General features: G+C 45.6%; 1 protein-coding gene across 1 annotated transcript in view; it reads left to right on the forward strand.

Moving 5' to 3' along the window:
* Positions 1–27,190, forward strand: part of EXOC6B (exocyst complex component 6B) — a 249,023-nt gene that overhangs the window by 137,667 nt on the left and 84,166 nt on the right. Inside the window, exons 16-19 of the mRNA XM_010580807.1 lie at positions 5,528–5,639; positions 8,055–8,189; positions 9,302–9,481; positions 14,923–14,952. Coding sequence (XP_010579109.1) covers positions 5,528–5,639; positions 8,055–8,189; positions 9,302–9,481; positions 14,923–14,952 — 457 coding nt within the window. The remainder of the gene's footprint in view (positions 1–5,527; positions 5,640–8,054; positions 8,190–9,301; positions 9,482–14,922; positions 14,953–27,190) is intronic.

The raw sequence follows: 27,190 nt of genomic DNA on the forward strand, positions 1-27,190 counted from the left end.
TTTCATTTTTCTTGGTTCCCATGCGAGTTTATATAGTTTATATACAAATAACAGGATTTTTTTGTTTGTTTGTTTTTAAAGCCTCCAAAATATTCCATGTGTTTACCCTCCCTTCTCCATCCCAAGGTGCCTTGATGCTGGTTTTGTCCATGTGTATGTGTGTGAGATTAGAAAACAACTGTATTTGCCAGAAACTGCAAGTTGGTGCTTTCTTCTTGCACCCAGTAATGTCTTCAACTTGGTAGAGGTATATAAATGAAAAACGGATTCCTCCTTCCAGTAAAAATCTCTTTTCCCCTTCTGTTTGCAGCACTGTGCTAGCGAGAGGTTGAATTGGGGTGTGTGGGGGTGCGTTCACCTCCCTTGGCAGCTTCATGTCCTGGCCATGGCCCCAGTGCTGATGTGAAGCTAGGGCAGTGTTTTGGGGACTCGCCAGATGTTTCGGTGCCTACACAAGGCTCTTCAGGGTTTTAATTCTCTTCCTTTGTGCGAGGGATAGTAATTTGGAGAGGCACTTTCTCTCCGTCTTCTGTTAGAGGACATGGTAGCTCATCGGTTGATGTGGAAGCATGGGACGTTTCTCACCACACGTTTAATCTCAGCCTTTCACTGGTGGCAGGTTGTTCTCTTTGGTGGCTCCCAGGGCTCTTAACCTGTGGGTCACCATGAAACATCTCGCTTTCTAAAGCCGACAGAACAGTCCTATTTCACACGGATGCTGGTTTCACCAAACCCCTCCGTTGGCAATTCCCTCGCGAGTTTTGTGCTCTTCACCATTACGGAGATGATTGAGTTTGTCAGGGAAGGGAAGAAAAGTGTCCCCTTGGGTCCCTCCTCAGAGGTCCCCCCGGACACGTTATTAAAATTCCTTTCGACATTGGATTTTCCAGCCCTTTTTGAGGAGCGGTCTTGGGCTGGGGGAAGGGAGACCGGCTCTTGGCTTTTCTAGCCAAACATTTGGAATATTTCTCTGAAAACCCCTGTTGACACTTTCTTCATTTCACCCTGACAGCTTGAATTAGGTTTTATTAGGAAGCTTGGCTACAAAGCCGGCAGCAAGTTTTCTTTCTCTTCTCTTTCTTTTTCTTCTTTGGTTGTCATTTACCTCGCACCCTGGAGTGATTGGGGTCAGCCCGTCAGTCACGGGAGGCCTGAAGGTCATGACTACTGCTATGGGATACGGGACATCAGCTGTCATTAACCCAGACAGTTCGCTTAAATACTCTGCGGTCTTTTCCTGAAGAACAGAGCCTATGGCAGAAAATATAGCTTGTATTTTTTTTTCTAATTATTTTTTTAAACTAGCTCCTTGTATTTGTTGGACGGGATTGTTCTCCTTTGTGTTGATATGCTTGTGAAAGTTATTTTGATTTTCAAGTATGTGAAGAAAATTTGGAGCTTAGTGTGCATTTATAGGGGTTGCAATTTTTTTTGGTTTGGCTCTCTTAATTTGATTAGAAGAAAGAAAAACTTTATATTTTCAGCAGTTCTGCCTTTGTTAAAAAGCATGTATTTGAGTTCATTGAGGAGATGTCTTTAAAAGTATCCACTTGCTGGAAGACTTCTGCTGGTTCCAGTGGAATTTCCCATTTGAAAGATAGGGAATATCTTTGGAAAACAGTGGGTGGAAGGATGAGATGTCAGCTCTAATCTACCAGGACTTCAATTGTTTGGTTTTGGGTTTTTTTCAAACAAAGCACCAATCCTGAAAGAACTTCGGATACAATTTTTAAAGTGCTGAAAATAATTTAAGTACATAAAGTTATTCAAAATGAAATTAAAAAAAAAAAATATCAGAGGCTTGAATAACTAAATCAGGTAGGACCTTTGGAAGTCAGCTTTAGGAGAGAGGAGATAAATGTTTCTTTGATAGCTCGTGTTACTGCTTTTGTGTTACTAGTGATCTGTGGTTGTAGACTAAGTACGTAGGCTTAGTAACAACCACACCACTACCAACTTTGACCAATTTGAAGCTGATAGATCAAACTGACATCAGACAGATGTAGTGAGCAGCCCACATGAACAATATTGTTCTTTTGGGGTTTTTGTTTTCTTCCTGTGTATCAAGAATGGAGATCAGACCAGTCTGTTGAACCGAGACCCAACCTCTACTTCACAGTCAAGAGTCAGCATCATACAACTGACTGGTACCATTACTCTTTGCTAACTGGCCCCACTGGTCTGGGCACTGGGTCTGGGCTGTTGATGTGAGCTACTACTTGGTTCATTGTTTCAGCAGGGAGAGTCTTGGGCAAGGCAACAGCTAACACCCATCGCTCCTGTTGCCACCCTCACTTACCTTTTCTGTTGAACCAAGGAAGATTTGGGGGATCACAGTCCAGTGCCTGGTCAAATCCTGCTCTTTTTTTTTTTTTTTTTTTTTTTTTTTTTTTTCCAAGGAATGCTTCCATTTTTTTTTCCCTTACTCAGTGTGTAGACCTCATGGGAGGTGTTGCAGATCCTTCTGCTCCGGTGGAACCCAACCGCAGGGGTTACCAGGCTGCTTGACCCACCGTGTAACTAAAGTTACAACCCGATCTTCTAGCTTACGCAGCCAACAAACAAAATGAGAATAGGAAACCTTTGGAAATGGTGCTTGCATGCAGAGAAAGCTTGGTTAGAAGTGCTTTGAAGAAGTAAAAGCAGCATGGAAGTGCTAAGCAGTATTATTAAGCACTGCTTGTTTATGCCCTGGAGGCTATCATGGTTGAGATGTTCCCACAGCCGAAGCGAGCAATTAAAGCAAACCCACGATTTGCAAAGCGTTTGGTGATATGGCAACCTCGTGCCGTCAGCACTGGCTGCGGCGTCGGGCAGAGACCAGCAGCATCCCGCTCCTGCCAAGAGCATGACTGTCTTGGGGTGTACACGCAGCCAGACAGTAACTGGCTTGTTTAATTTCGATGCCCTGATGACAGGTTGATGTTTGAATTAAGAAAGCAAGCTTTTCCAGCGCGACCTATTTGATTGCTGTGTCGGTTTAGTGAGAAAAGCTGACATCGTGTCCAAGCCCCTGTGTTTTTCATCTGTGCTTTCTCGGTTCCAGTAGAAGCTGGAAGCTCCAGCCACCAGATCCACTTCTAGCCTTGGCCATTCTGCACCTCCACCATCCCTGGGGACGGGCTCTGTGACTCCCTATATATTGCATTTCAGGATTTCCCAGGGAAAATCCTGCAAGGGCCACAGTGCTTGTACAAAGATACAGCTTTCTGTATTGTTTGCTCCCTATGCAATTTTTTCTTTACCCTCTCTGAGCGTGGGTCCAGCCCTTTTTGCTCCCCAGCCCCCTTCCCTGGTTCCCACGCTGCTCTGGTAGCAGCAGGCAGCTGCCCCTGGTGTCACAGGGTCCCTTTGTACCACCCCTTTGCTTTAAATCTCCTCGGGTGTCTTTTTTACCATCTGTAGATCATCACAGGGTTAGATTTTATTGTACTTGCTATATTTAATCATGCTATTGTCTGGTGAAGGGGATTGGGGACAATCTGGTTCTTCTTGAGGGATGATGGAGGTCCTGGGGGGGGTGTGCATGGTGGGGTTTGTTTTTTTTTTTCTTTTTTCGTTTAAGTAAAACCTTATTTGAGAACCCTACCCTTAGTATAAAGACCAGGAAAATTCATTGGCTGGTTTCTTCTCCCCCCACATTTTGATTTATGTTCCACACTTTAAAAACCCCAAATGCATCACCTTGGACCGCACATCAAAACCCTGCGAGAAGGACCCAAGGGGTCCATCTGGGACGTGAAGTGGGCTAGTCCTGATCATCGCTGGCACAGGATGCGCTTCCCTGCTAAGCAGGAGGAAAATAAACTCACAAGGATCAGCAGTGATGATCTAGAAGAGACCCACACAAAGACTTTGGCTGGTGACATTGAATTTAAATTATCAGGAGCTGGGTCCTGCTGAGCTGCTGGCCCTGCTCTGCTTGCGTCCAACTGGGAAGGAGACAGTGGTCAACCCTTGGCAGGCGTGTAGCTCAGAAAAGCAGACTTCTAAACATCAGGGAAAAGGAAATATTAGAGAAACCTGTTGGGGAGCGCAGCGTGGCGAGCAGCCGCTGGGTGTACAGGGAGTTGTGCAGCTGGGCTTTTCCTTGGGAAAGCTGCAGCAAGACACGGCTTTCTCGGTCTCCTGGAAATACGAGTGTGACTTTGCTCAGAGATGCGAGCAGGGAGCAATATTTGCCACTTCTCCCAGGAATTTGGGGGATTTCAGTGCAATTCTCATGCAGCAGCACAAGGAAGGTCCTGAATAACTTCAAAAATGTCGTCAACTGAAGGATGCGCAGTGCTTGGGGAGGATGGGGCTTTGAGCATTCTGGTCGAGTGGAAGGTATGCCTGCCCATGGCAGGGGGGTTGGAAATAGATGATCTTCAAGGTCCCTTCCAACCCAAACCATTCTATAATTCTATGATGAGTGGGTCCAGGAGGCTGCTGTGGCCACAGGGTTGCTGTTGGAGAAGGCTCAGTCTTGCTTTCCTCAGCATCAGTCACTGATGGACCAGGGCTTGGCTCAGTGCATCTGCTCTAATATTAAACAGGCACAGAAATTCGGGAGGTGTGGGCTGGGCAAAGGCTGGCAGTGCCTATCCCTGCACCAGCAGGCACCCCAATAGCAGCACCCAAACTTCCCCCACCTTGCATGCTGGCGGTGGGGTAACTGCAAGGTTTGCTTTTGCTTCTCCTGTCCATCCCTGCTTTGTAATCTGGCCCATTTGTCAGGTAAAACAGGAGAAGGAGCAAAAGGTCACGGGCTTGGTTTACTGGGAGCATTAAAGTTATTAATGCTTCACAGCCTTCCAGTTGGAAATTTTCTTTGCCCTCAGCTGCTTGTCACTGCGCTGCCAAAGATAAAGCCCCGTGATGTCAAGGCTAATGCAGGGCCAACGACAGATCAAAGGAGCCTGTGCTGGGGTGGGTTTCCAAAACGTCCTTCAGAAAGAAGAGGTTGCACCTTGCTGGTGTGCACGTTGGAGGGGCAGCAGCACTTCAGCAGAAAGCCAAACTCCCAAACTTCACCAATGCTGCAGTTGCAACCATCTGGCAAAGGACACAAACATGTTGCAAGAACTTCCAGTCTGATTTAGTTAAAGAAAAAGCCATGAGAAGGTTGAGAAGGGTATTTTGGGGGGTTGATTTGTTTTTTCCCCCCACTGCAGGTCTTTGATCCCTTTCCCCTTGCGTACTGAATGTGCAAACCCAGCGTTGGGTGCAGCACGGTGGCTTGGCTGCACAGGTTAGTGCCGATGCTGCGGGCAGCTCTTACCCGTGCCGGACCAGCCCCTCTAAGAGGAGAGGCTCAGGGATGTAGGTTTAGTGTTAGTCCCCCTTCCTTACAGACACATGCACAAAAAGGCCTCAATTGTTGGAATTTTGGTATGTATTAGTATGTCGGTGCCTGTAAGCAGTGCAGGGATGATCATGCGTAAGGCAGAAGAGGGTTGGGAAGGAGACTGGATGATGAGGGCTCCAGCTGATTTTCTTTCCATAGAACATTTTCAAAAATCTCTCTTTAAATTCTACTTTTCAGCTCCACTGAAGTTGATGATATGATTAGAAAATCTACAAATCTGCTGCTGACCCGAACGCTGAGCAACTGTTTACAGAATGTCATCAAGAGGAAAAACGTCGGGCTGACAGAGGTAGGACATGGCTTTGAGAAGACCCATTTCCCGAGCAGGGTGACAGAAGGGGGTTTGGTCCCTTGGAACTCCTTACAGGACGTTTAGAGGTGCTGGTTTGGAGCATTGTTAGAAAATATTTGGTTAGAAAACAATAATGGAACCACGCAGCATTGCTATACAAAGCAAGGATCACTATGTTGTTGGAGAGGGGAAGCTTTTTTGCTGTTGCTGTTAGCATTACCTCTCTTGAATTTGCGGAGCATTATATATCTGAATTAAAGTAAGAGGACTTCAAGGAGCACCAGAGAAGAGCCATATGGGAACTGTGAGAGGATGGGGGAGTGGTCCCCATCTACAGGTGATGTTTGAGGCGGTTTCAGCACATTGCTACAGTACAAACTCCAAATCGGTATTTTCTTTTTGTGATCGATACGTTTTTGTGCACAAAGTCAGATTTCTGAAAAGTTTAATGCACATAAATCATGACTGTTTGGGAATGTGTGTGGTACCCAGGGCAGTTTGGATACCTTAGTGGGGACCTCTGTGTGCTGTTATTAAATGAGTAAATACTAATACAGCTGCAGTTGTTTAATTGACTGTCCTATAGAAAAGTGTCGTGTTCTCTGGACACTGTAAATACCCTATGGAGGTGAGTTTTGGAGAGTTTAGTGCATTTACAGAAGTATGTATTTACACACGACGCTTCCTCAGCCCTTTATCTCACAGCCTGGAATCTCTCTGCTCCCTGGGGGCAAATTCCTCTTCCCTCCTGCTCCTCCCAAGGCTCCCTCCACAAAGAGGAATGCAACTCTATCCCTGCACTTCAAGTTTGATAGCTGATCTGGACCAGTAAGTTGTGATGATCAGAGAAGAGGTTTAGGAGGAATTTCACACAGCTGGAAATATCTAATATTTAATTAACTTGAAACTATAGGAAAATATATCATCATCATGATGTTAGGGCTATCTGACACAGGGAAACACAAATGAGCACTTGTTTGAAGGCAAAAATCAAGAACAAAATTAATCCAAGGAATTCAGAAATGAGAAGCCCTCCTAGTTACCTGTGTTGTACATTTCATGGACCAAATACAAAACAAGAGGAGTTCAAATAGTTCATAACTTAATTTCTTAAAAACAAAAACCTGACTGAAATCAAAGAAGAGTTGGCTGGAAGGGACCTCTGGAGGTATCTAGCCCAACCTCCCACTGGAAGTGGGAGCATTGCGCACTTGGATCATGTCAGCTGTGGCTTTCTCTAACCAACTTTTAATTTCTCCGAAACAGAGGTCCCACAGCTTCTCTGGGCACCCTGTTCTAGTTCTGCACTACCTTCTTGATGACTCTTTTTCTTTCTAATATCCAAGCTGAACCTCCCAAACTGTGACCATTGCCCTTTCTCACGTCATCTGGCACTAGCAAGAGTTGGGTGCTGTAATCTCTGTAGTGTTACTTCAATATTTCTGTGCCTGCAACACTTAAATCGCTGATTAATCCATCCCATTCAGAACACTTGCGAGTGTTTTAAAATCATTTCTTTAGAGGAGGTGACTGCGGACTGCCACACCATACTCCAGCAATTAAATTATGTCAATCCAGAGCATTGTAGTGCCTTCTGTGTCTGTAAGAGAGCTGTTTTGGCATGATATCTGAGCTAGATGTTACTTGGGAAGGTTTTGTTATAGCTTATGTTGCACCTTGAAAATATTCATGGCAGTCTGCTCAGAAAAAAGGTATCTGCTTAAGGAATTAATGATGCTTCCAAGTCAGTGATCCTAAAGTGGAAGCCCAGGTTGTTTTGTTCTGGATTGTAAATGTTTGTGTTGATTGACTTCAGCAGAGGCTTTTACTCTGTAGTTGCCTTTAATGTCCCAAAATAGCGCCATGTGAAGGCAGCTGGGAAGACAGCATTAAGAAAATTGCAGATAATGGTGGGTATGATAACCGAAAAGATACCAGGGTGAGATCTGCTGTTCAGCCACACCACCCTCAGAAAAGTAAAACCTTGTAGTTTCTTTGTTAAATGCCTTAGTATGATGTTGTTTAGTGTCACTCAAGGTATGGGTTATTTAGGGTTCATTAGCAGGCAGAATACTTGTGATTTGACATGGCATTTTTTTGTAAGCCTGTTGTATTTGAACTGTGCTGAAATGAGCACTGACTGACAGCTGAATGTAGGAAAGTCATTAAAAAAAAAAAAATCTTTTGTGGTATTAGTGGCTGTCATGGGAAATGCTTTACCCCCCAAATTATCTTTTATTTAAGTTTCTGATGTTGTTAAAGGAGGAGAGCCTCAGAGTGTGTAACAAAGCTTAGTATGTTTGTACAGCATCAGCTTTTCGTGCCAGAAGTTCTTATAAATTGGCATCCATTAACCTGGCACGTCCCTGGCTTCAGGAGCACGACGGTTGAATACCTTTTTTGCCTTTGCAGCTTGTACAGATTATTATAAATACGACCCATTTGGAGAAATCCTGCAAGTTCCTAGAGGAATTCATAACCAATATCACTAATGTACTTCCAGAAACTGTCCACACTACGAAACTCTACGGGACCACAACCTTCAAGGTGAGAAGGCTGGTAGATCCACCTCCAGGGAGTTGCTGTTGATGTTTGGTTGGAGAGTATCTGCTTTCAAAGCGCGTGTGTGGATGTGTGTATGTAGGGAGCTAAGCTGAGCTGAAAGGTAATTTTGTCATATCCTGGGAAGCTTATACCATCAGACCAGCATTTGGGTTTGTCCTTCGGAGCATTGCTTTTGTTGAGATCATAAGCCTTTGTAGCCCTAATTTACAGGCTGTGACTGCAGCACTTATTATCTAAAGGATTAAGCAGCTTTTAAACAAAAGCCTGATTTTTATTTTTTTTAAATGAATTTTCATTTTGCTGTTTGAGCGCCGTACAGTGTTACGCACATCTGGCCATGAACGCAAGCTCTCCTCTTTCATACAAGAGGAGAATAGATTTTCAGAACGTACATTTCTGTATCTTTCCACTCCTTTTAGCATTATCCCCTAAAAATTGGGGCTGGCAGAAACTGCCAGACTTCTCAGTCTTTAAATCTTTAAATCATAACCCAGGAGTGTCCACCCAGATACTTTGTATGAAATCTTAAGGCCATAATTGGGTCAACTGTGGGGTGTCTGAATTGTGTCCTGTGGCTGGAGAGCAGGAGATGGCAACAGCGCTGAGGACTCGAGCAACAGTAGGGAACTGGTTAGGTGGGGTTTGCCCTTGGGATAACTCAGCAGGAGATCAAAGCCCAGTGTCCGCAGGGAAGTCCATTCGTTGTCCCTTCTGGCATCATCCACCTATTTGGCCTAAGGGCGAGTTCTCCTACCCTTATTCTGGCAGAGAGGCTCCTCTGTGCCCTCCTGCACCCCATACTTGCACACGATTTGGTGGGTCTCAACCGTTCCTCTCCCATCTCTCTCTCTTCCATTCTGCACCAGATTTGTCCTCCTGGTCCCCAGGTTGCATCAGAGACAGACACCAGCTTGATCTTTCCTACCGCTGACCTAGTGGCACATGTCCCACCAGTTTGAGCCATGTAGTTGCCTACAGGGGCTTTGTCTTGTGCTACCTTTAGGGCTAAGGTTTGGGTCAGTCTCACGTCCTGTTACTTGTGTAGACTTGTGATACGGAGACTTTGTCCCATGTAACGTCGTCTCGTTCCCCAGGATGCCCGCCATGCTGCCGAGGAGGAGATTTACACTAACCTCAACCAGAAGATAGACCAGTTCTTGCAGCTGGCGGACTACGACTGGATGGCCATGGAGCCCGGCAGCAAGGCCAGCGACTACCTTGTAGATCTCATTGGCTTTCTACGCAGCACGTTTGCTGTGTTCACCCACCTCCCGGTAAGCCACCTCCACCGATTTGCTTTCTTTTTTGGTCTGAGGAGCACGTGGGCATCTGATGGTGCTGTTGAAACTAATGGTTGCTCAGGCTTTATGGAGTGTGATGGAAATGGGGCCTTGGACTGTCAAGTGTTATGAAATAACAAATCTATTTTTAAAGCAAGCTATTTCATGTGTTTCCAGAAGCTGGGCTTCAGTGAGAGTCTCCCTAAGTATTTGCAAGTCTGCTTATATGTGGATGAGGGAAATATCACAGTCCACCATGTAAAAGCAGGGTCATAATTCACTAGCCACCTATATTTTAGATTTGTTAACTTCCAGCTTAATGGACATTCAAGATTTTTTTTCAAGAGATCCCAGTACGAGGGTGTCTATTATTTGAACTGCAGATACATTTCCAAATGTTTGTCAAGTCACTGGATGCCTTACATCAAAATATTGCTCTGTTGGAAGGCAGCATATGTTTCTTTCTTTTCTCTGCTGTCTAAAATATGCCTGTGTTTATGCTGTTATTGCGATCAAAAAATGTATTTTATGTTGTTTTTTGCAGTTGGCTGAGTAGTGTCCCGTTGAATAGGAAAAAAATAATCATCAGGGAGTTTCGGTTTTGCTCAAACAGCTTTTTTCCTTTAAATAAGATTTGTTCTGAGCTGTCTGGATATATACTTACGAGTATCTTCAATCAGCAGGTATTTTGAAATAGCAAATCCACTGAACACTGTGTTTGTCCTAAAAGCAATTTCAGATCTTTCTTCTTTCCTGGACTGTTATTTATTTGTTGTTACTGGGTGCCCAGGATGATAGTACACCGGCACACACTGGGCATCTTTCATGAGCTTGACTATAAACAGGAAGAAAAGACTAATAATACACAATGGCAGTTTCCTTCACTCCATTCTGCTTGTTTATGCCACTGTGATTGCTCTACTGGAAGGATGTTCAAGCCCTCCAGAGCTGTTTTAGGAGGCGTTACAGCCGCAAAACTGTGCAGCTTTCTGCATGGCTCCTGTCTTTTGGCCTTCTCTATCACAGCAGGAAGATTTGGTAGCACGATGGAAATGAGGACCGATTTGCTGTGGATGGAGGAGACGCCAAAGGAGAAGTGAAAGTGGCTTTCCCTGTTCTCTGTACCTGGAGGTGGTGTTGAGGAGAAGGTGCTATCTTGGCTCTGTTATCACTGGAACAAACTGCTAAATAAAGAGTTGCCTCCCGTGCAGAGAGGTTGGAAGGGCTTTCATCCATCTTCTTGTTCAGGCCAGGTTTATTGCCAGAACATCCCCTCCGCGTTGGCAGTCCTGAACAGCGTGGCTGGTGGCCATGCGAGCAGGCGTAGGGCACATGCCCTCTGGAGTCAGGAGGTGCTTGGAGATGGCTGGATTCCTCAGCTGCTGGATTTCTCCTTAAAAAAGGAGATGTGGCTGCACAGGGGTGGTTTATCGCCTGGAGACCACTTCCACAAATCATACTGGGAGTACTTAATGCAAGCAAGTAATGGAATTTGACAGGGAGATTGGTCTCTGCACCAGACCATGAAGCATGGCTAGCAGGAGAGATGAGGATGGGGAGAGATGCCCACAATGATTTATGAGATGGACCTGGGGTGATTTATCTTCCTTAAATATTAATATTTCCTTTTTGAGTGAGTCAAAATTGTTTTGGAGACTGGGAGGACAGCTAATTGGTCTAAAAAAGACCGAGACACATGGAAGCAGCCTTTTCTCTTCCAGAACTGGATTAGAAAGGACCCAGCTGAGGAGAAGGCTGTTTGCATTTGCACTGCAGCACCTTATCTTCAAAGCAATGCATGGCAGTGATCCTCCCGACAGCCTCGTGAGACAGGGGAGGCAAGTCATTCAGATGCTGCAATCTGATTTGTGAAGCTGTAGACCTGGTTCAATGGTTTGTAGGAGATGTAGGTCTGGGATTTTTTTGTATATATTGGAGTTTCTTCCTTTAGAGGAGTGCTATGAAGATGCCGTCACTGAACATTGCTGATGGGTCCCTGCGTACCCTTGCAGGCAATGGTGGGTGAGAGCAAGTGAGGAACAATCAGGGTACATCTAAAAGGCACCCAGCTCCTTTGGTGTCTCTGTTGGTTCGTTCGTGGGTTAAAGGGTCTTTTTCCAGTGGCTTATTTAGAAACACATTAAAATTTCTGCGCTTTGCTAAACAAATTGTGGGAGATAAGGTGTGTAGAAGCCCACATCTGTCTAAAGCAATGCAGAAAAATGGCAGAGATGTTTGTGAAAGCCCCAGAAATGTGGGATGAGCTTCACTGGTGAAAGGAAAGAGTGAGAGGGGTTCGAAGAGGGAAGGAACTATCTCCAAAAATGGTGAATTGTTAAGTAAAAGAGGATATTGCAGGATTGCTAGTGGCAAGGTAGAGCTGTTTCTGTACTGCTGGTCCAAGTTCAGCCCAAATCATTAGCACTATAGCGTTACGATCTAGGGGGAGTTGCTGCCCTGTTTGAAATGAGTTTGCAGCCTGGTCCAGCTATAAAATACAGGATTTCCACACTGCCAGTACCTCATGAAGAAAAGTAAGTGACTGTGCACCATCCTTGGAGGGGCATCCTTGGATGAGGCATCCTCGGAGCATCTTTTCATTCCTAGAAGTGGGCGCAGTGCAACACCGTCCCTTCCTGTTCTCATGTCCTTTGCTGGTTTGGAAATACCCCAGTCTTCCAGAGCTGATAATCTGGTACCTTTGGGTTGAATTTACACAATTTTTAAAAAGTTAAAAGTGTTCTCCTAGTATTGGAACTTGGAGAAGTTTTTTAGAAGAAAAGAGTGGCAGTCTCAGGAGATGACTAAGTGGCAGGAGCTGAGCTACTCATCTGCCTTTTGTCATGACGGTAATTACACCAAGAAAAACCTTCACCTGCTGATCAAAGAAACTCAGCCTGGGCATGTTGACGGTTACTGTGCTAAAATTACACCAACAAAAAGCGCTGTCCTGTAATAGAATGGAGCCGAAAGTCCTGAGCCTGCAAAAATGCAGGCGGCTCCTTAACATGATGGGTGTGAGTAATCCCATTGTCTCGGACGGGGCTGCTCGTCTGCAGGAAACCTTTCTGGGGTCAAGGCTCCAGCTTGCTGCAAGGCAGATCAAATAGCCTTGAAGGGTCCGGTTGACTCCAGTCAACGTTTCAGAGAGGGGGTGAAGAGGAGCAGAGATGCTGAGTGAGCTAAAAGGTGACTCTGAGTCAAGATTTGGGCGTTAGGTTTTGTGTTTCCCTTTTTGGATACGTGAGGCTGAATTTTTCCTCTGTTTATTGGGGGGCATCCCAGATTGGTTGAGGTTGGAAGGGACCTCTGGAGGCCATAGAATCATAGAACAGGTTGGGTTGGAAGGGACCTTTAAAGGTCATCTGGTCCAAACCCCCTATGATAAGCAGGGACATCTTCAACTCGATCAGGTTGCTCAGAGCCCCGTCCAACCTGACCTTGAATTTTTCCAGGGATGGGGCATCGACCACCTCTCTGGGCAACCAGCTCATCTGGTCCAACCCTCCTGCTCAAGCAGGAAAAATAACCCAGACCAAAGCTAGTCCTGGTTTGTGGAGTGGCACAGTCTCCGCTTTCTCTAGTGTTCAAGCAGGAATTGCAATCCCTATTTTTTCCTTTAGAGCATCAGAGTAGACATTGTGGGAGGCGGTGAAAACCGCTTGGTATTAAGAATCCCTGGAATCGATTTGCTTTTTGCAGCTTTGCTTTGGGACACTGAGCCCCCATCTGCAAAGGGCATGCTGGTGGGTACAGTGTGTGCTGGGGGGGAGGAAAAGTTCATGGTGAAGTTAACGGGGTTTTGGTGCATACCACTGCTGCATGAAATTTTCATGGTGGTTTAGAGCCACAATTCGAAAATGCTCCGCTAAGTGCCCAGAATGTCTCAAAGCAAATAACACGCTGGTGGAAATCAAAGCATAATTAACATTTGGCTTCAAGGCTGCCCTCTTCCTGCGTTAACCAGGGAGAGTTGGTTACTGCTGCTTCTGAGCTTATTAACATGGGATGCTCGGGCCTCCTTTAAAAGAAAATACTTTTTTTTAAGAAAAAAAAAAAACCACCTTTAAAAAATAACCCCGTATTTTAGAAAAAAAAAAAAGGTGGTTTCTGGTTTTCAGCAAGTAAAGGGCCATGGCCTCAAAAATTAACATTTCCAGCATAATACTTTCAAAAGAATGACTGAAAAAGCCTTTTGTCTTTGATGGCTGATTGTTGTTTTTATTTCTTGTTAGACAAGTTAATGTAAATCGCATTGACAGGGCTACTCCAAACACACTGATTTGTTGACATTAAGCTTCTCAAAGATGGAGGGTTGTGTCAACACCTACAGTGAACTGTCAGGTTAACAAAGCAAGGATGTTTTCTTGGGGGAGGGGAGCAGAGTTGGGGAAAGGGGGGGGTGTTTTGTTTTTATTTTAAGTTTCCTTTAATCCTCTGTTAGTCTTGTATCTTGATAACCTCCTTTGGAAGGTAATCAGGGCAGGTCAAGAGGTGATGCTAACCCGGGAAGAGGAAGCAATCTTTCAGCGATCGAACAAACTCTAACCTCTGCCGTCTTGAGCGGTTCAGCATGAACTCTCTGCAAAGGGGTTTTTGGGTTGGGGTTTTTTTGGTTTTTTTTTTTTCTCTTTTGTGCTTATTTTTGCCAGATGGCAGGCACAGATTTCAGCTGGAGCAGTGCGAATGCCGTGGCCGCTCTGCCTGCAACGTTTTTGCCTTATTCACCATATTGGCATCTCTTCCCAGTTGCGAATGAATACGCCAGCCCCAGCAGCTCTTGCTTTGGTAGAAAGAGCTTTGGAAGTGTTTATTTTCTTTTTAAAGAGAACGATTACCTCTGTTTTTATTTAAAAAGCCAAATCCCTCTATAATATTTTAAAAGGCAAGACACTGTGCATGGAAGTAAAATGCCTTGAACTTTGCACCAACCACAGCCTTGACCACACTGGGAGGAACCCAAGTGGAAAATAACCGTCACGAAAACATCATATGAGCACCAAAGACACTTTCTTTAGATTTGCAAGAGTCCTGTCTGTGCTTAGGTGATGTCCCCTTGCCCTCGGAAGAGCTCGGCAAGTTTTTCTGGGGCTCCCCCCTGCTGTCACTCATTAGGGTTTGACATCCATCACCTCCATCTTACAGGTGGGAAAGCAGAGGCATGTCGGTGTTGACTTGCAGAACATACTTAATAGCAATAAAACTGGTCTTGTGGTACTTTGATTTCCTCCTCATCCTCCTTAGACCAGGTTCAGGGAACCCATATTTTGCTTTTTTAATACTCTGCCAACTGCCCAGCAGCTGGTGCCTCGGCTGGAGCGTTGATGGGTTGTAGGCAACTATGGGTGGTGACCGATGTGTGTTTTCTGCCTTTCTCGCTGTTGCTTTGCTCTCTTCTGCGTTTGACTTTAAACTCCCTGTGTTGTCCTCTGTAGGGGGATGTAGATGTCCACTCTACAATGTCGGTGAGTACAAGACTGTGTGTCGTGCGCGTTTGGTCTGCTCTGCTCGCACCTCAAATGTTAGAAGGTGAGTTGAACCAGAAAAGGTCCTTAGTCTCAGAAGGGAGGAAAGGAAAAGACTGAGTAGAAGTTTAAATCAATAGGATAACTAAGAGACCGGGGGAAAGGGTTTCCTTCCAGACAGGTCACTCACAAGCGTGCTGTGGCAGTAGCATTGCTAAATTGTTGCTTTTAGAGCACGTCGCATTTAACTGGCTCCTTTTATGCCCCATGCATCCCTAAATGTGCGGGGAATTAGGGGAAATGCCTGTTATTAGGGAAAGCATGATGGGATCTTCAATCTCCGCTTGAAAGAGAAACGATCTTTGTAAAATCTACCCCCCCTCGCTCCCTGTATTTTGTTCAGACAAATGCCCCGTGGGGATTTCAGCCTGACGTTCCTCCTGGTCTAAGTGCTCTGACCCAGGGCTTGGACCGCTAAGCCTTCCCTCTGGCTAGAGAGGTAGAGTAGTATTTTATCCACAAAATAGTGTGGGTTCTTGACATTTACTATCTCCCTGTTTGGATTAGGGCAATTAGCACAAAGAAAGCAAAGGAGACCTTTCGGACCTGCCTTCTGGTTCAACGAACCCCTCTAATTGTTGTCATTTCTGCTTGTTTCATGTGCGGGAGAAAAAGCCGTGGCATTTCTGCGGATAGATCGCAAACAAAGTGCTCTCGAGCTACCTTGTTTCCTCTATTCCCATGTCTGCAAGCCAAAGGCACGTGTGAGCAAAGCGTGCCTCGTTTTTTTTGTTGGTGCAGCCCTGCTCGACGCGGTTGTGCGGTGTGAGATGCGGCCGGCGTGGAGGCGTAGCCTCTACCCCAGCTTCTGCTTTTCCGCCTTTAACCCCTGCTCTTCGTTTTAATGCTGAGCTGCCATGGTAGTATTGATATTTCATGCCGCGGTTGGATGCTTGTACCCCTTTTCCTGGAAACTGAGCATAGCTAAGCCTTGAGTATTTGCAGGCTCCGGGCACCTGGGGGTTTCTAAGTCAACACTGAGGTCTCAAATCAACGCCAGCTTCTGGAAAGAAAGAGCCTTGTTAAAGCAATTTGAGGCCAGCTTCCATCAAAGCCGTGGCTCGGTTGCTGGCAGGACTGCGGGAGCTGCCCGTGCCGCCGGGGAGCGGGCAGGGATGCTTCGGGCATCCCCCCGCGGCCGCGGGTTTCCAGGAGCGGTGTTGAATGTCGACCATCCTATGTGGTGTCCTTAGGGTGTACCCTAAGAGAGACAGATGCAGAAACTGGTATTGCCTCTGGCTTTTCAAGACTTTCAATCATTTAGAAGCCAGATGTATTTATTTCTTTAATTGAATCCAGTGCCTAGACAGCTATGGAGTCAGCTTCCTATGGAGAGGGGTGCATTAGTTTCATTAAGGTAAATCAATGAAAAATAATACCTGGAGGTCCCCTGGAAAGGGTCAGGAGTGGAGTAATCCCTTTATATGGTGAGACTTTGCTAGCTTGCTCTTAGTTGGTTTTGTTTTTAACTGCAACGGATTCTAATTTTCCTTTTAACCCCTCTAATTTTCTGTTCTCTAGGTAGTTTGTATTAATTGGTGGAAATAAATCACTAATCCGTCTGTCTAAAAGAGATTGAAAAATAAAAATCTGATTGCACAAAATAGCAGGACAAAGGAGTTATTGTAACGGAGTTTAAAATGTCCGGTGGGAAGTAGTTGTGGCTAATCCTGGAAGTTTCTTGGCGTTGTAGATACAGACACACATAAAAGCGAGTTGCCTGGGATGCAGACATGGACAGGGCATGAGCAGCATCCAAAATCCTCCCTGTACGGTCCTCAGGGGCTTCCTCTGCTCTCCAGAGGTGATCCCGAGTCTCTTGGGAGGTTGCTCGGACCAGCTAGCCCTGAAGGTTGGGCAAAATGCCCGTAAAACGAGGGTGCCTTGGTGGGGAGAAGAGGGGCTGGTGACTGGAGCAGCGCTTGCATGGCTGTGTGGTCCTGTGCTGCCCGCCTTGCTGCGGTCTGCTGGCTGTGCATTGCTTTCCTGGTCTTCTCAAGTGTCTCCAAAATCCCAAATACTCACCAAAATGAAGGGGTCGAAACAAGAACTAATGGTTGCTTTAAAGCAAGGAGCAAAGCATTCAAATACGGTGGATTTAGCTTTGTTGGCTGGGGAGAAGGCTGACCTCTGATTAACCCAGGAGCGCTAGTTAACTCGAATCCGGGTAAGCCAAGTTATCTTGTAATTACATGGTTTCTTGTCTGCTTTCAGCACTTTCAAAATTAATTGAAGCTAAAATGCCCAGTCCCATAAATCCTTTAAACCAGGGTGTGCACGCTTCCCTAGGTATTGCTTCCCTTTGTGTAGTCACCTTGGCATGTTTGGCTTTGATTTTTATTTTACAAACTTAGATTTATAAAGCTATTTTATGCTTACTTTTGCATGCACGTACATAGACAAAGAATCAGATGTGCAGTGCGGGGAATTTGGCAGCTGAAAATCCATCCTCAGTGTAGGGAATCCAAACATGCCTGCCGCCTCCTGCACCAGAGCCCCAGCATGTACCTTCCAAAAACCCTAACAGAAGTTAAAGTATGGGTGGGTTTTTTCCCCTTTAGGCTCAAATTTAAGCGAAACTAATAGACTTCGCAATTTTATGCTTTCCTCTTATTTCATCCACCGGCAACCTGAAATCTTGTAAGGCTCTTCTTAAGTTGTGAACGTGCAAAGGAATGTTGATGAACACCACGTCTGCTTCCAAAGCCCCCAACTATCTTCCTTAACCTACCCATGGGAGGAGAACCGCCTGCCCTAGAGGAGCCCAACCTTCAAGTGCAATGTCCTTTGGGGTCCCCGCGCAGGGACCACTTGAATTGAGGTTGCATGGAGAAGCGTTGGGAGCTCATGCCCATCATTCGGAGCCGGTAGCCACATGAGCGCGGTCGAGTGCTGTTGGTGCAGTTGGAGTGGCCGCAATTAAGGACGTGTCGTTTCGTGACCGTCATGGTGGTACCTTTACACAGGGATACGTTCTCCCTGGATCTTGCAGCCTAGGTTAGACGTAATAGCGAGAGAGAGCAAGAAAAGTATTTAAAAGTGCAGATCCTTATGGATTTCTCATGATCGCCATGGTCTTTCTTCATTGAGTTTCGTGAATGGCATTAAAAAAGGAGAGCCCAATGGGTTAATTAAAAAACAAGATAACAGTAATTTCTACAGCTTTCACCATCCATCTTTTTCTTTTCTCTGTTTTTCAACTATAACGTCTCAATATTGAAAACGGAAATTTAATGTAAGATTTAGATTTTGGAAAAATGTAAAACGAGCTGAAGTTTCATACGCTGTTTGTGTTGGTCACTCAGTAATCAGCTCTGCTTGGAAAAAAAACCTGAATTGAGCATTGATGGCTCATGGAGTGGAAATGGAGTGGGTGGGATTTGGTTTGGTTTTTTTTGTTTTTGTTTTTGTTTTGAGCTCATCCTTTTTTCCAGTCTGTTCAACATCTGGGCCTTAAGTCATGTATTAGTTGCGTTTCCAACAGGCGGCCGAACGTCACGGCAACATGCCGACCCTTCCTTTGGCATCTCGGCAAGCAGAAATCTGCGTAAATGAGGAATCTGAAGCGTCCATGTGTGTGCGAAGGGTGAGAAACCCTTGGTGTCAGTGTGTCAAAGGGCTCCACTGCGAGGATGAGTGCAGTGTGCTCCAAGCCTCAAGATCTTTCCCCTTTTAGTTTTAACATCAAATTATAATTATAAAATTATAGCAAAGATGAAGCAATTCAGTTCACTCTCTTTAAGTCTTCCTACTGCCATAATTGGCAGATGCTTTGCCCTGATAAATCAGCAGAAAGAAGTATGGTTCTAGCTCTTCGTATGTTAGGGAAAAAATAAAAAAAAAATCTGTATTTAATCAGCTTTTTGTTTCCAAAATGGCAGCTGCTTTGTATTTAATGGAAAATCAGGCTCTTCCCAATGGAAAGAATGTTATTCCCAAAGCGAATACAAAAGAAAATAAAAGCCACAAAAGAGGAGGATGAAATATGTCTTTTTTTTTTTTTTTCCTCGTTCATTCCAGTTGTGGAGCCGCGCGCTCCGATCATGGTCGGGCCATGGCTCTGGTTTGCGTCAAGTAACTCGGAAAGTCTCAGCCCATGGACACAGGCACCAGGAGAGAGCCTTGCTCCACATAAGGAGGCACAAATAGGACCGAGAAAAATTAGGGCTACTTCATGCTTCTTGTGTATATATAGAGACTCGTTAAATGCAGGTTATTTATGGGTTTAATTCCTTTGCAGGCTGAGATGTCTCCGCTGTCGGAGCACCACGTTTTTTCCTTGACACCTCTTGTTGCAGGGTCTTGGTGTCTTCTTCAGAGGTGAATGATCTTTGTGGAGACCCAAGTGGTGAGCACAGGAGGAGGAGAAAACTGAGGAGCATAAAACCCGTGCCTTGTCCAAGCCCACCCAGCAAGTCCACGGGTCGCTGTCCTCTCCCAGGGGTTGCAGTGAATTTACAGCATTGTCCTTTCTTGGTCTGCTGCTCGTGTTTGCTTGCAGTGTTTTCTCTGAAGCACATCTGAATATTGGAAAATTAATATTCAGTGCTCGGGGAGGCTGCCAAACTGCCACCGTGGCAAGTCAAACGCCCCAGGTTTGTACAATTCGGTTTAGGGTTCCCTCCTGCTGCTGGGCCAGGGGTGTTGAGCCACGCTGTGGAGATACCCTCGGGGGGAAGGAAAAGCGGTTTGAGCTGTCATGACGTGCTTTGTCTGTGTATTTTGGGTTTTGTGTGAATTTTGGTAGCTGCTTCTCTGCTGGCCCCTGCACCTCTCTGTCTCCTGATGCTGTTTGCAGCGCAAGAAGGCAACGCAGGTGTTTGCAGTGCAGCTCGTAACAGCGTGGAGTGTTTTAGAGAGCAGGTGGATGGGACTTTCTTATCTTCAGTTGTTTAAAAAAGAGGGTCATGTAAAGAAAGCAGAAGGCAGCAGGTTTGGAATGGGAGTTTGATGCCACGGGCTGAACCTCCAGCCTGGTGGGAGAGTCGGGATCATATGGGTGTGCGATTAATGAGAGCCTCTGCAGTTAAATCAAGTGGCTAACAAGGATAAAGCATATAGTTCCCAGCATTTCTCACAGCATAATGCTATCGCATGCCTAACCTGGACTGGCAGAAATTGCTTTCCCACCCATGTTCTGCGTGAAGGTCCTTGCACAGATCTCTGAAGCATCTCAGGAGGCCAGACGGCAGCTGGATGCTTCAATGCAGGCGCTGCTCATTTTGGGTGAGCCGGGCTCTGCACACAACTGTTTCCATGCTATAGACTTTAAAAAAAGCAGTTAATTAAAAATATCCTGCCATGCATTTGGATGGTGTGCAAGGAAAAAGATGCAGATCTTGGAATCCTCTATTTCCTTGGCATTTTTTGCATATGTGTATATGCAAAAAAAAACGCCCTAGCAGCCTCCCAGTGTAAGATTTACTGCAAACTGCTGAGCGTCTACAAAAAGACCTTTGCCCAGTTGTGTGTTTGTGTGTGCCTCCGTAAGGCTTCAAAGAAACTGCCCAATGCTCAGTTGCAACAGCTGTGTCCCGAGGTACTTCCCTTCTCCACCCCCTGCCCTTCCTTCTATTTATTTATTTTCCTATTTTAAAAAAAAAAAAAAAAAAAGGAAAAAGTAGATGTCGCTTGTTGACTCTGACAGCGCAAAGTGAAGGAAAAATCTTGTGTTCCTGTGCATGCTCTCATCCTGGATCCTCTATATCCTGGATCCCACGATTACATGTGGTTACAAAATCTTTGAGTTGTGCTTTTGCTACTGGGTGTATTCACTCCTGCTTGTAAGCAAGTAGGTGCAGTTCGTAGTGCCAAGCCCCCTTGATGCCTACGTAGGAAAAACCTTGCCATGGAGCTGGTTACTCCACAAATTAAGTGTCATTTGGTTACAGACCAAAAAAACCCAAACCGAATAAAATAACATTATTTAAAAAAAAAAAAAAAACAAAACAAAAAACCCCCAAGCACTTCCAGATCTGTCTGTGGGAGCTGGTTGTGACCATCACCCCTGATGTGATTTCTGCTGTGCTGCTCTGTATGAGAGCCTTGAGTGTCCCACCAGCTTCAGCCAAAATAGTCTCCAGCTGTTGACCTTGGGCATCTTCAACACAACCAAACTGTTACGGTTTTTCCTCTTTTATTGGAATGTGAGGGGGTTTGTATCAGGCTGCAGCGGTCAGCGTAACTGGCTGGTTTATTTTTTGTGCGGTGAGGATAATTGCTGTATTTGCTTTTTTTTCGCTTTTCTTTTTTATTTGTCTGTTGCCTCTAAGCTTCTGTTGGGAGTTCAGCTTTGCCATGTGTTTGTCTTGCTGCCGTATCTGTGACAGCCTGTTTTCCCTTTAATGCTCAAAATAGAATATAAGTGGTAAATGTTTACTTCTGAAAATGACACCCCGTCGATTTTTCTAAATACCTCTGGAAGACAGCCACTTAAATGTGGGCTTGCGCTCAGCTTTCGCATGAGTTTGAAAGCAATCCCACTTCACGCAGAGGATGGTGGCCTTCCAGGTTGGTTGGAGCAACTGCTCTTTTTGCTCTTCAGATGCCATCAGCTTTCCAGGTGAGTGGATCTTTGCACAAGACGAATTTCACCCGAAATTGTATTAGTTGGCACTGCTTTAAGGTGTTGCTCTTCATAGGTTTACTATGGTGACCCTGAGATATTTCAGTGGTGGAGGGCTGTCTCTTGAACCAAGCTGTTGTGTGATAGGGATGGTCAAAGTCATCAGAAGACCAAAATCCCAATTTCACTCAGAAAAGGCTACAACAGTACCTTGGTGGTGATAGTCTGTTTAAATCTGGTGATTTGCTAAAGGCAATGAAGCTTCTTCCACAGATGACTACAACCTGCCCTGCTCCCAGCCCAAGTAATCAGGTGTAGAGGGGAGGGGAGCAACGCCTGCAGCTTGTCCTGCAGAGAGCATCGGTCCTCCTCCTGAACCAGAAACTGTCGTTCATCGGGTCACTTTTGGCATGGCAGATCCTGCTGAAAAAGAGGCCCTTCTTATTCCTGGTAAAGCAAGGCACAGATGCCTATCCCGTTCACTGCGAGTAGCAGGATGGATTTTGTAGCTGTTGGAAGGGAGACTGTTGACATGAAGGCGGTGCCATTGACCATTCCAGTAGGTCCCAGCTGTGCATTGAATCCGAAATGCCTTCCTCAAAGAAATGTGTGTGCAGTCATTGTCTTTCCTTCAATAAGTTTGGGCATCAGGAAACCTTTAACTTTGTAACTGCCAAGTAATATGAAGACCTGATGGGTGTCTAAGGCTGGGGAGCATCCCTCTCCCCAGCTGTCATTGCTCTGTGCTCAGGAGCCTTGGCCCGCAAGCGTTGCTCATCGCCAACCTTCTCTTGTTGGCTGGAAGGTTTCTTCTTCTTTTCCTTGGCAAATTTCAAACCCATGTGAACATCAGCTTGTAGCTTGGTGCCAGTCGCCTTTTTCCAAGTCCATAAGTCAACACACTGGCTTCAGTGTTTAGCTCCTGGGATGACTTCATGGAACCAGAGATCAAATACAGCGCTTGACAGTGGCGGAAATCAATAAGTGACTGTTAATTTTCTCACATCAGTCACCTCTCATGTCCCATGCAAGTCATGTCTAATGCAGTGACAGGGCTCAGCCCACTGCGCATTCCCTGCTGGAAACCAGGAGCCAGCCTTCTCTCATCCTCTTTCCGTAACGCAAACAATTTTGGGAAGAAAAAGTGATTTCTTCTTAATAAGGGTGCTGCAAAGCCAAGTAAACAGAATTAATTAATTAAGAGTTGCTCTCTTGATACCTAATCTGAAGCTAATACTCTTAGGGATGGATTTGATTTTCTGGGATGTGTGGTGGTGTCTGACCGTGTAGCACTTACGAGTCTAATCATCTCTTGGACAAAGACTCTGCATTGATTCTCCTTTTATGTTAAACATAAAACTTCTTAGAAAAATTAACTTTTCTTTTTGTTAATCTGTATTGTTCCCGGTGATTTGATCCTTGTGCTGGTGTGTTTTAACTCTGTATGGTTGCTTCTGTTCTGGCGCCTTAATCTGGGCTTGGTTTAGCTGCGGTATCCTGCAGTTCTCCAGATCAGCATCTTCTCTCTTTTAAACACCGGGGCACATGTTTTCTCTACCTTTCCATCAAACTCCTCAGTGCCCCGAGGCCACTAAAAATGGGACATCAATTTAGGAATCTCCCCTGCCCCTTCTCCATCCACTGGGTCCAGGTGATCCCATCCTGTGGGTCTGTATGTAGAAGCTTTGGTTTTGGACCACAGTCCCTGTGCTGTTGCCTCTCCGTGCCATCAGAGATGCACCTGTAGAGGCTGGTACAGCCAGGCTGGTCACTGATGCCAGCTGAGCTCCTACCTTCAGAGGGGGCATCTTTGGAGGACCACCCGGCTCAGGGTAGTCTTGATGCACTAGCCTACAGGCTTGGCCGGCACAGAGAGGTCTCCTTGACCATCCATTTTGCTTGGGGCTCTCATTTGTTCCTCCTGGGTCTCTTTGTTCTGGATACACTCACTTTTATTTGCAAGATATTGAGTGCAGATCCACAGCTTTTTAAATAAACCAAACTACTAAACCAAAACAACTGCGCCCCCCCCCCCCCAAAAAAAAAAACCACCCCACAACTCAAAAAACCCCAAAACCCCAAACTAAACCCCCCACAAAACCACTTTGTCAAAATTGAAAATGGATTTCTGGGCAATTAATGCGAGGTTTGTTTGGTTTTTAAGTAAAACTCTTAAAACTTGCGGAGAGTACTCATTGTACATTTGTTTTCACTGTTTGGGAAGTGTTAATGTATCTAGGTAATGGTTTGGGGGATTTTGTACCATCTTCAAGTGGCTGCAGAGCAATTGTTTTTAAAAAAAAAAGCAGCAATGAATAAGTGCATCGGGCTTGTGTTAAGAATGCGGCAAATCAAGATGGCATGGGCAAGCCAGGAAATTTTCCTCTTAAGGGTTAGCAGAGCTGATTTACTGATTTTGCCCATGGTTTAGTGAGATTTGGGGCTCCGGTGCTGCGGGCAGCAAGGACAGTCCAGAGGCATCTGGGGCAGGAGGAGATCACGCCTGGGTGTCTGCAGGGTCTGAAGTCTTCATCTGTGCCTACACAGAAAGCATCTGCCAGGGTTATTCTTGGTTTTATGTCGCTGAACAATTGCTCATTATTATAGCATCACATTTCTGTCTTCTGCAAAATATTCCACCAATATTGCATTATGAATTAGAAAAGTCAGCAAATTCAGTGTTGAAATTATTGGGACAACTTGTGGTGTTTATAGAAAAGGGGACATTTAATATTGAGGAATTCCAATTTTTTGGCCCACTTTTCTGTTGTATGAAGTCCATGGATTTGCATGTCTAAATATACTTAATCACATCAATCCCAATGCTTGTTGCAGATTAAAAATAAATTCTGTTGGTAGCAAAAAAATAAAAATAATTGGAAACTCTTGAGACCATTTGAAACCTGTCAGGCTTTGTTTTTCATGGAAATGCTGCATTAATTCTTTGGCGAGTTGGTGGAAGCGTACTTGGTGCTACGACAGGACTTTTGTTTGCATTTCAGTGACCGCGTTACACCTAATTTTGGCCAAGCGAAAAGCAGGAAGCACCAGCAGGTTCCTCCTCAACGAAGCCAGAGGTGCTCTTGCAGGGGGGTGGGATGGGGTCCCTTGGACAACCGGCTCGGGTCTCTTCTGGGACCCTCTGGTCAGTGGCCGTTGCCAGCTCGTGCCACCACCGTGGCTCTGGCAGCGGTAGGTGTGTGCCGAGGAGCCCCTCTCCCCCCGCCACGAGGCGGGTAGTAGCAGCAGATTCTTGATTGCATGTTAAGATTAATGGGTATTTATTTTAACAACCATTCCATTTCAGTAGCTTTTAATGAGTCCTTTGATAGCAAGTTCCTTAATTAACAAGGCAGCCTTTCAGCGTTTCCTTTCCCTAATTGTTAACATATTTCCTATTTTCAAATAAATGCGCTACCGTGAGCGGTGCCGGCTCTGTAGCCTCCCTGCTGACCTTCCCTGCGGTGGCTGCCCGTCCTCCTGGGAACCCGGAGGCTTCCATCTGCTGCCCAAGGATGAAATACAGATGAAAAGAGATGATGTCATGGCTGGTCTTCTGAAGCGTGATTGACTTGGTGGGGTCCATGGGGAGTAGCCCATGGCGATGTGCTCTGGTAGGTGCCCCTTGGTTGTGTCTTTGGGAGAGCTTCAGAGGTTTGGCTCTGCCCTTTCACTGGTTGGCATGGCCACAAGGAACCCCTCTAGATGTCCTACCCGTGTGCCCAGAGGAAGACTTGGTGGGACAGGGAGGGCAGCGTTGCCTTAAGAGGTGCCATGGAAACCCCAACTGCAAAGAGGTTGCACCAGAAGCCATGAACAGAGGGATTCATTGCTGGAAAAAATTAGGACAAACTGATTTGAGTCTCAAAACAAAACCCCGTGGCTTTTGCTCTGATAATACACTCAGAATTGCTTTAATACGCCCAGAATTGCTTTGTTTCCCTGAACGTTGGACCAAGGTGGAGCTCGGTGGGGGTGGCCAAGCAGGCGCTTGGGCATCTTGACCGTTGAGTTCCGTCAACTTTCTCCCGTGCCTCCCATTCTCCCTCCCCCAAATCCAGTTCATTTTTAATGAGGTTTGCGAAGGTCTTGAATAAATCAGTGAGACTATAGAGGTGTTCTTGGAATTGCTTGGTGAAATTTTAAGCTCTTCAGTTTTCTGTCAAGTTGGTAAATGAGCTATTGGTGACTTTAAAGTGGTTTTTTTTGTCCCCTTCCCTGCAGACAGCTCAGGTCATGGTTCTGTTCGTCCTCCTTTGCCTTCCTCTCCAAATCACATCTTGCATTTTAGATTGTTCCTGAGCTGGAGGGACGACAGCGTTCAGGCAGGTAAAGCATTTCTGCAATACAGGCAGGGACTGAGCTGGTTTGGAGCTGTGCCAGGGAACGGGATCGGGATGTAACTCTGTGATTTCTCAGGGCATTGGCACAGGGAGAGCCTTTGGGAGTGCCACCGGTTCCGCCATGCGCTCGCAGAAATCATCAGGGTAATTAGCACGAAGTCTAAGCTGTCCTAGCTGAGCGAGGCGGCTCCTCTGAAGCGCGGGGTTTTCTAGGAGCAGCGATGTCTGGGGTTGACATCTCAGAGGTATCCTGCTCGATCTCCATGCCAAGGCACATGTCCCAACACCGCTGCTGTGGGTGGTGCAGTTAATGATTTCAGGAGGGGGCTGAGGCTGGTGGAAAACACGTTCGTCACGGGCTCGGCTCCGCGAGTCGGTGTGCTGGGCAGGTGCCCCAAGGCGAGTGGGGGCTCTTTTCTCCCAGCGCTGCAGGAAGGCTGAAAAATGAACCGGGGAGGGGAGGGAAATAACACTGTGAAATGAATCTGAATAATAAATAAGTGCCAGAGAACCAAGATGGGCACATTGTGGTATGAGGATGTACTTGATATCTGCCAGCGTGCAGCCCAAACCATCCCAAGTGCGAATACAAACAACCTTCTTCACTTGCAGCAGCAGCTTATTAGTAGTGATATATCAGTGTCCTGCTGTTGGTTTTTCTCCTGTCAACAGCAGCTGCTTATCAAGCAGATATTGCATAGTATTTCTGGGGAAATAGTCTAAAATTGATGTTTGTAAGCCATTGCTGATCTTACAAGGAGCTGCTGTAAGTGGGCGTCTGTTGTGCTGAGTTGTCGGGGTGAGGCAGAAAAGGATTAGGTTCAGTCTTATTTATGAGAGTGAAAAACAAATTCTGGAAGGGTTTTAAGTCTTGGTGCTCAGGGAGAGAGATGCTGGTCATCCCTGGTGGTACCTTCTTTTCTCCAGCCAAACATTGAGCACAATGATTTAAACACCTGTGGCATCTCCAAGCCCTCTAATAAATATAAGGAAAAATAGATTAATGCTTAAAAGGCAGGAAAAAATACCTGTATATACTTTTGTCTTTCATCCAGTAATATTGGATCTAAACTGTCAGGCATGTGTATATTCTTAAATCTAAGATGAAAGACTGGGTCTTTTCTAAAGCAGAATGTTTTTTGGGTGTTTAAATCTTAAGAATAACAGAAATAAAAGGTCAGGTTCTCAGCTGGCACGAGAAGATTCGGCTTCAGAGTTTTCAAAGACACAGTGCACATTTGCACCTGAAAAAAGTTTTGGGCCTGGCCAA

Source organism: Haliaeetus leucocephalus, unplaced genomic scaffold (assembly GCF_000737465.1).
Source record: "Haliaeetus leucocephalus isolate CR32 unplaced genomic scaffold, Haliaeetus_leucocephalus-4.0 Scaffold741, whole genome shotgun sequence".
NCBI classification, from domain to species: domain Eukaryota; kingdom Metazoa; phylum Chordata; class Aves; order Accipitriformes; family Accipitridae; genus Haliaeetus; species Haliaeetus leucocephalus.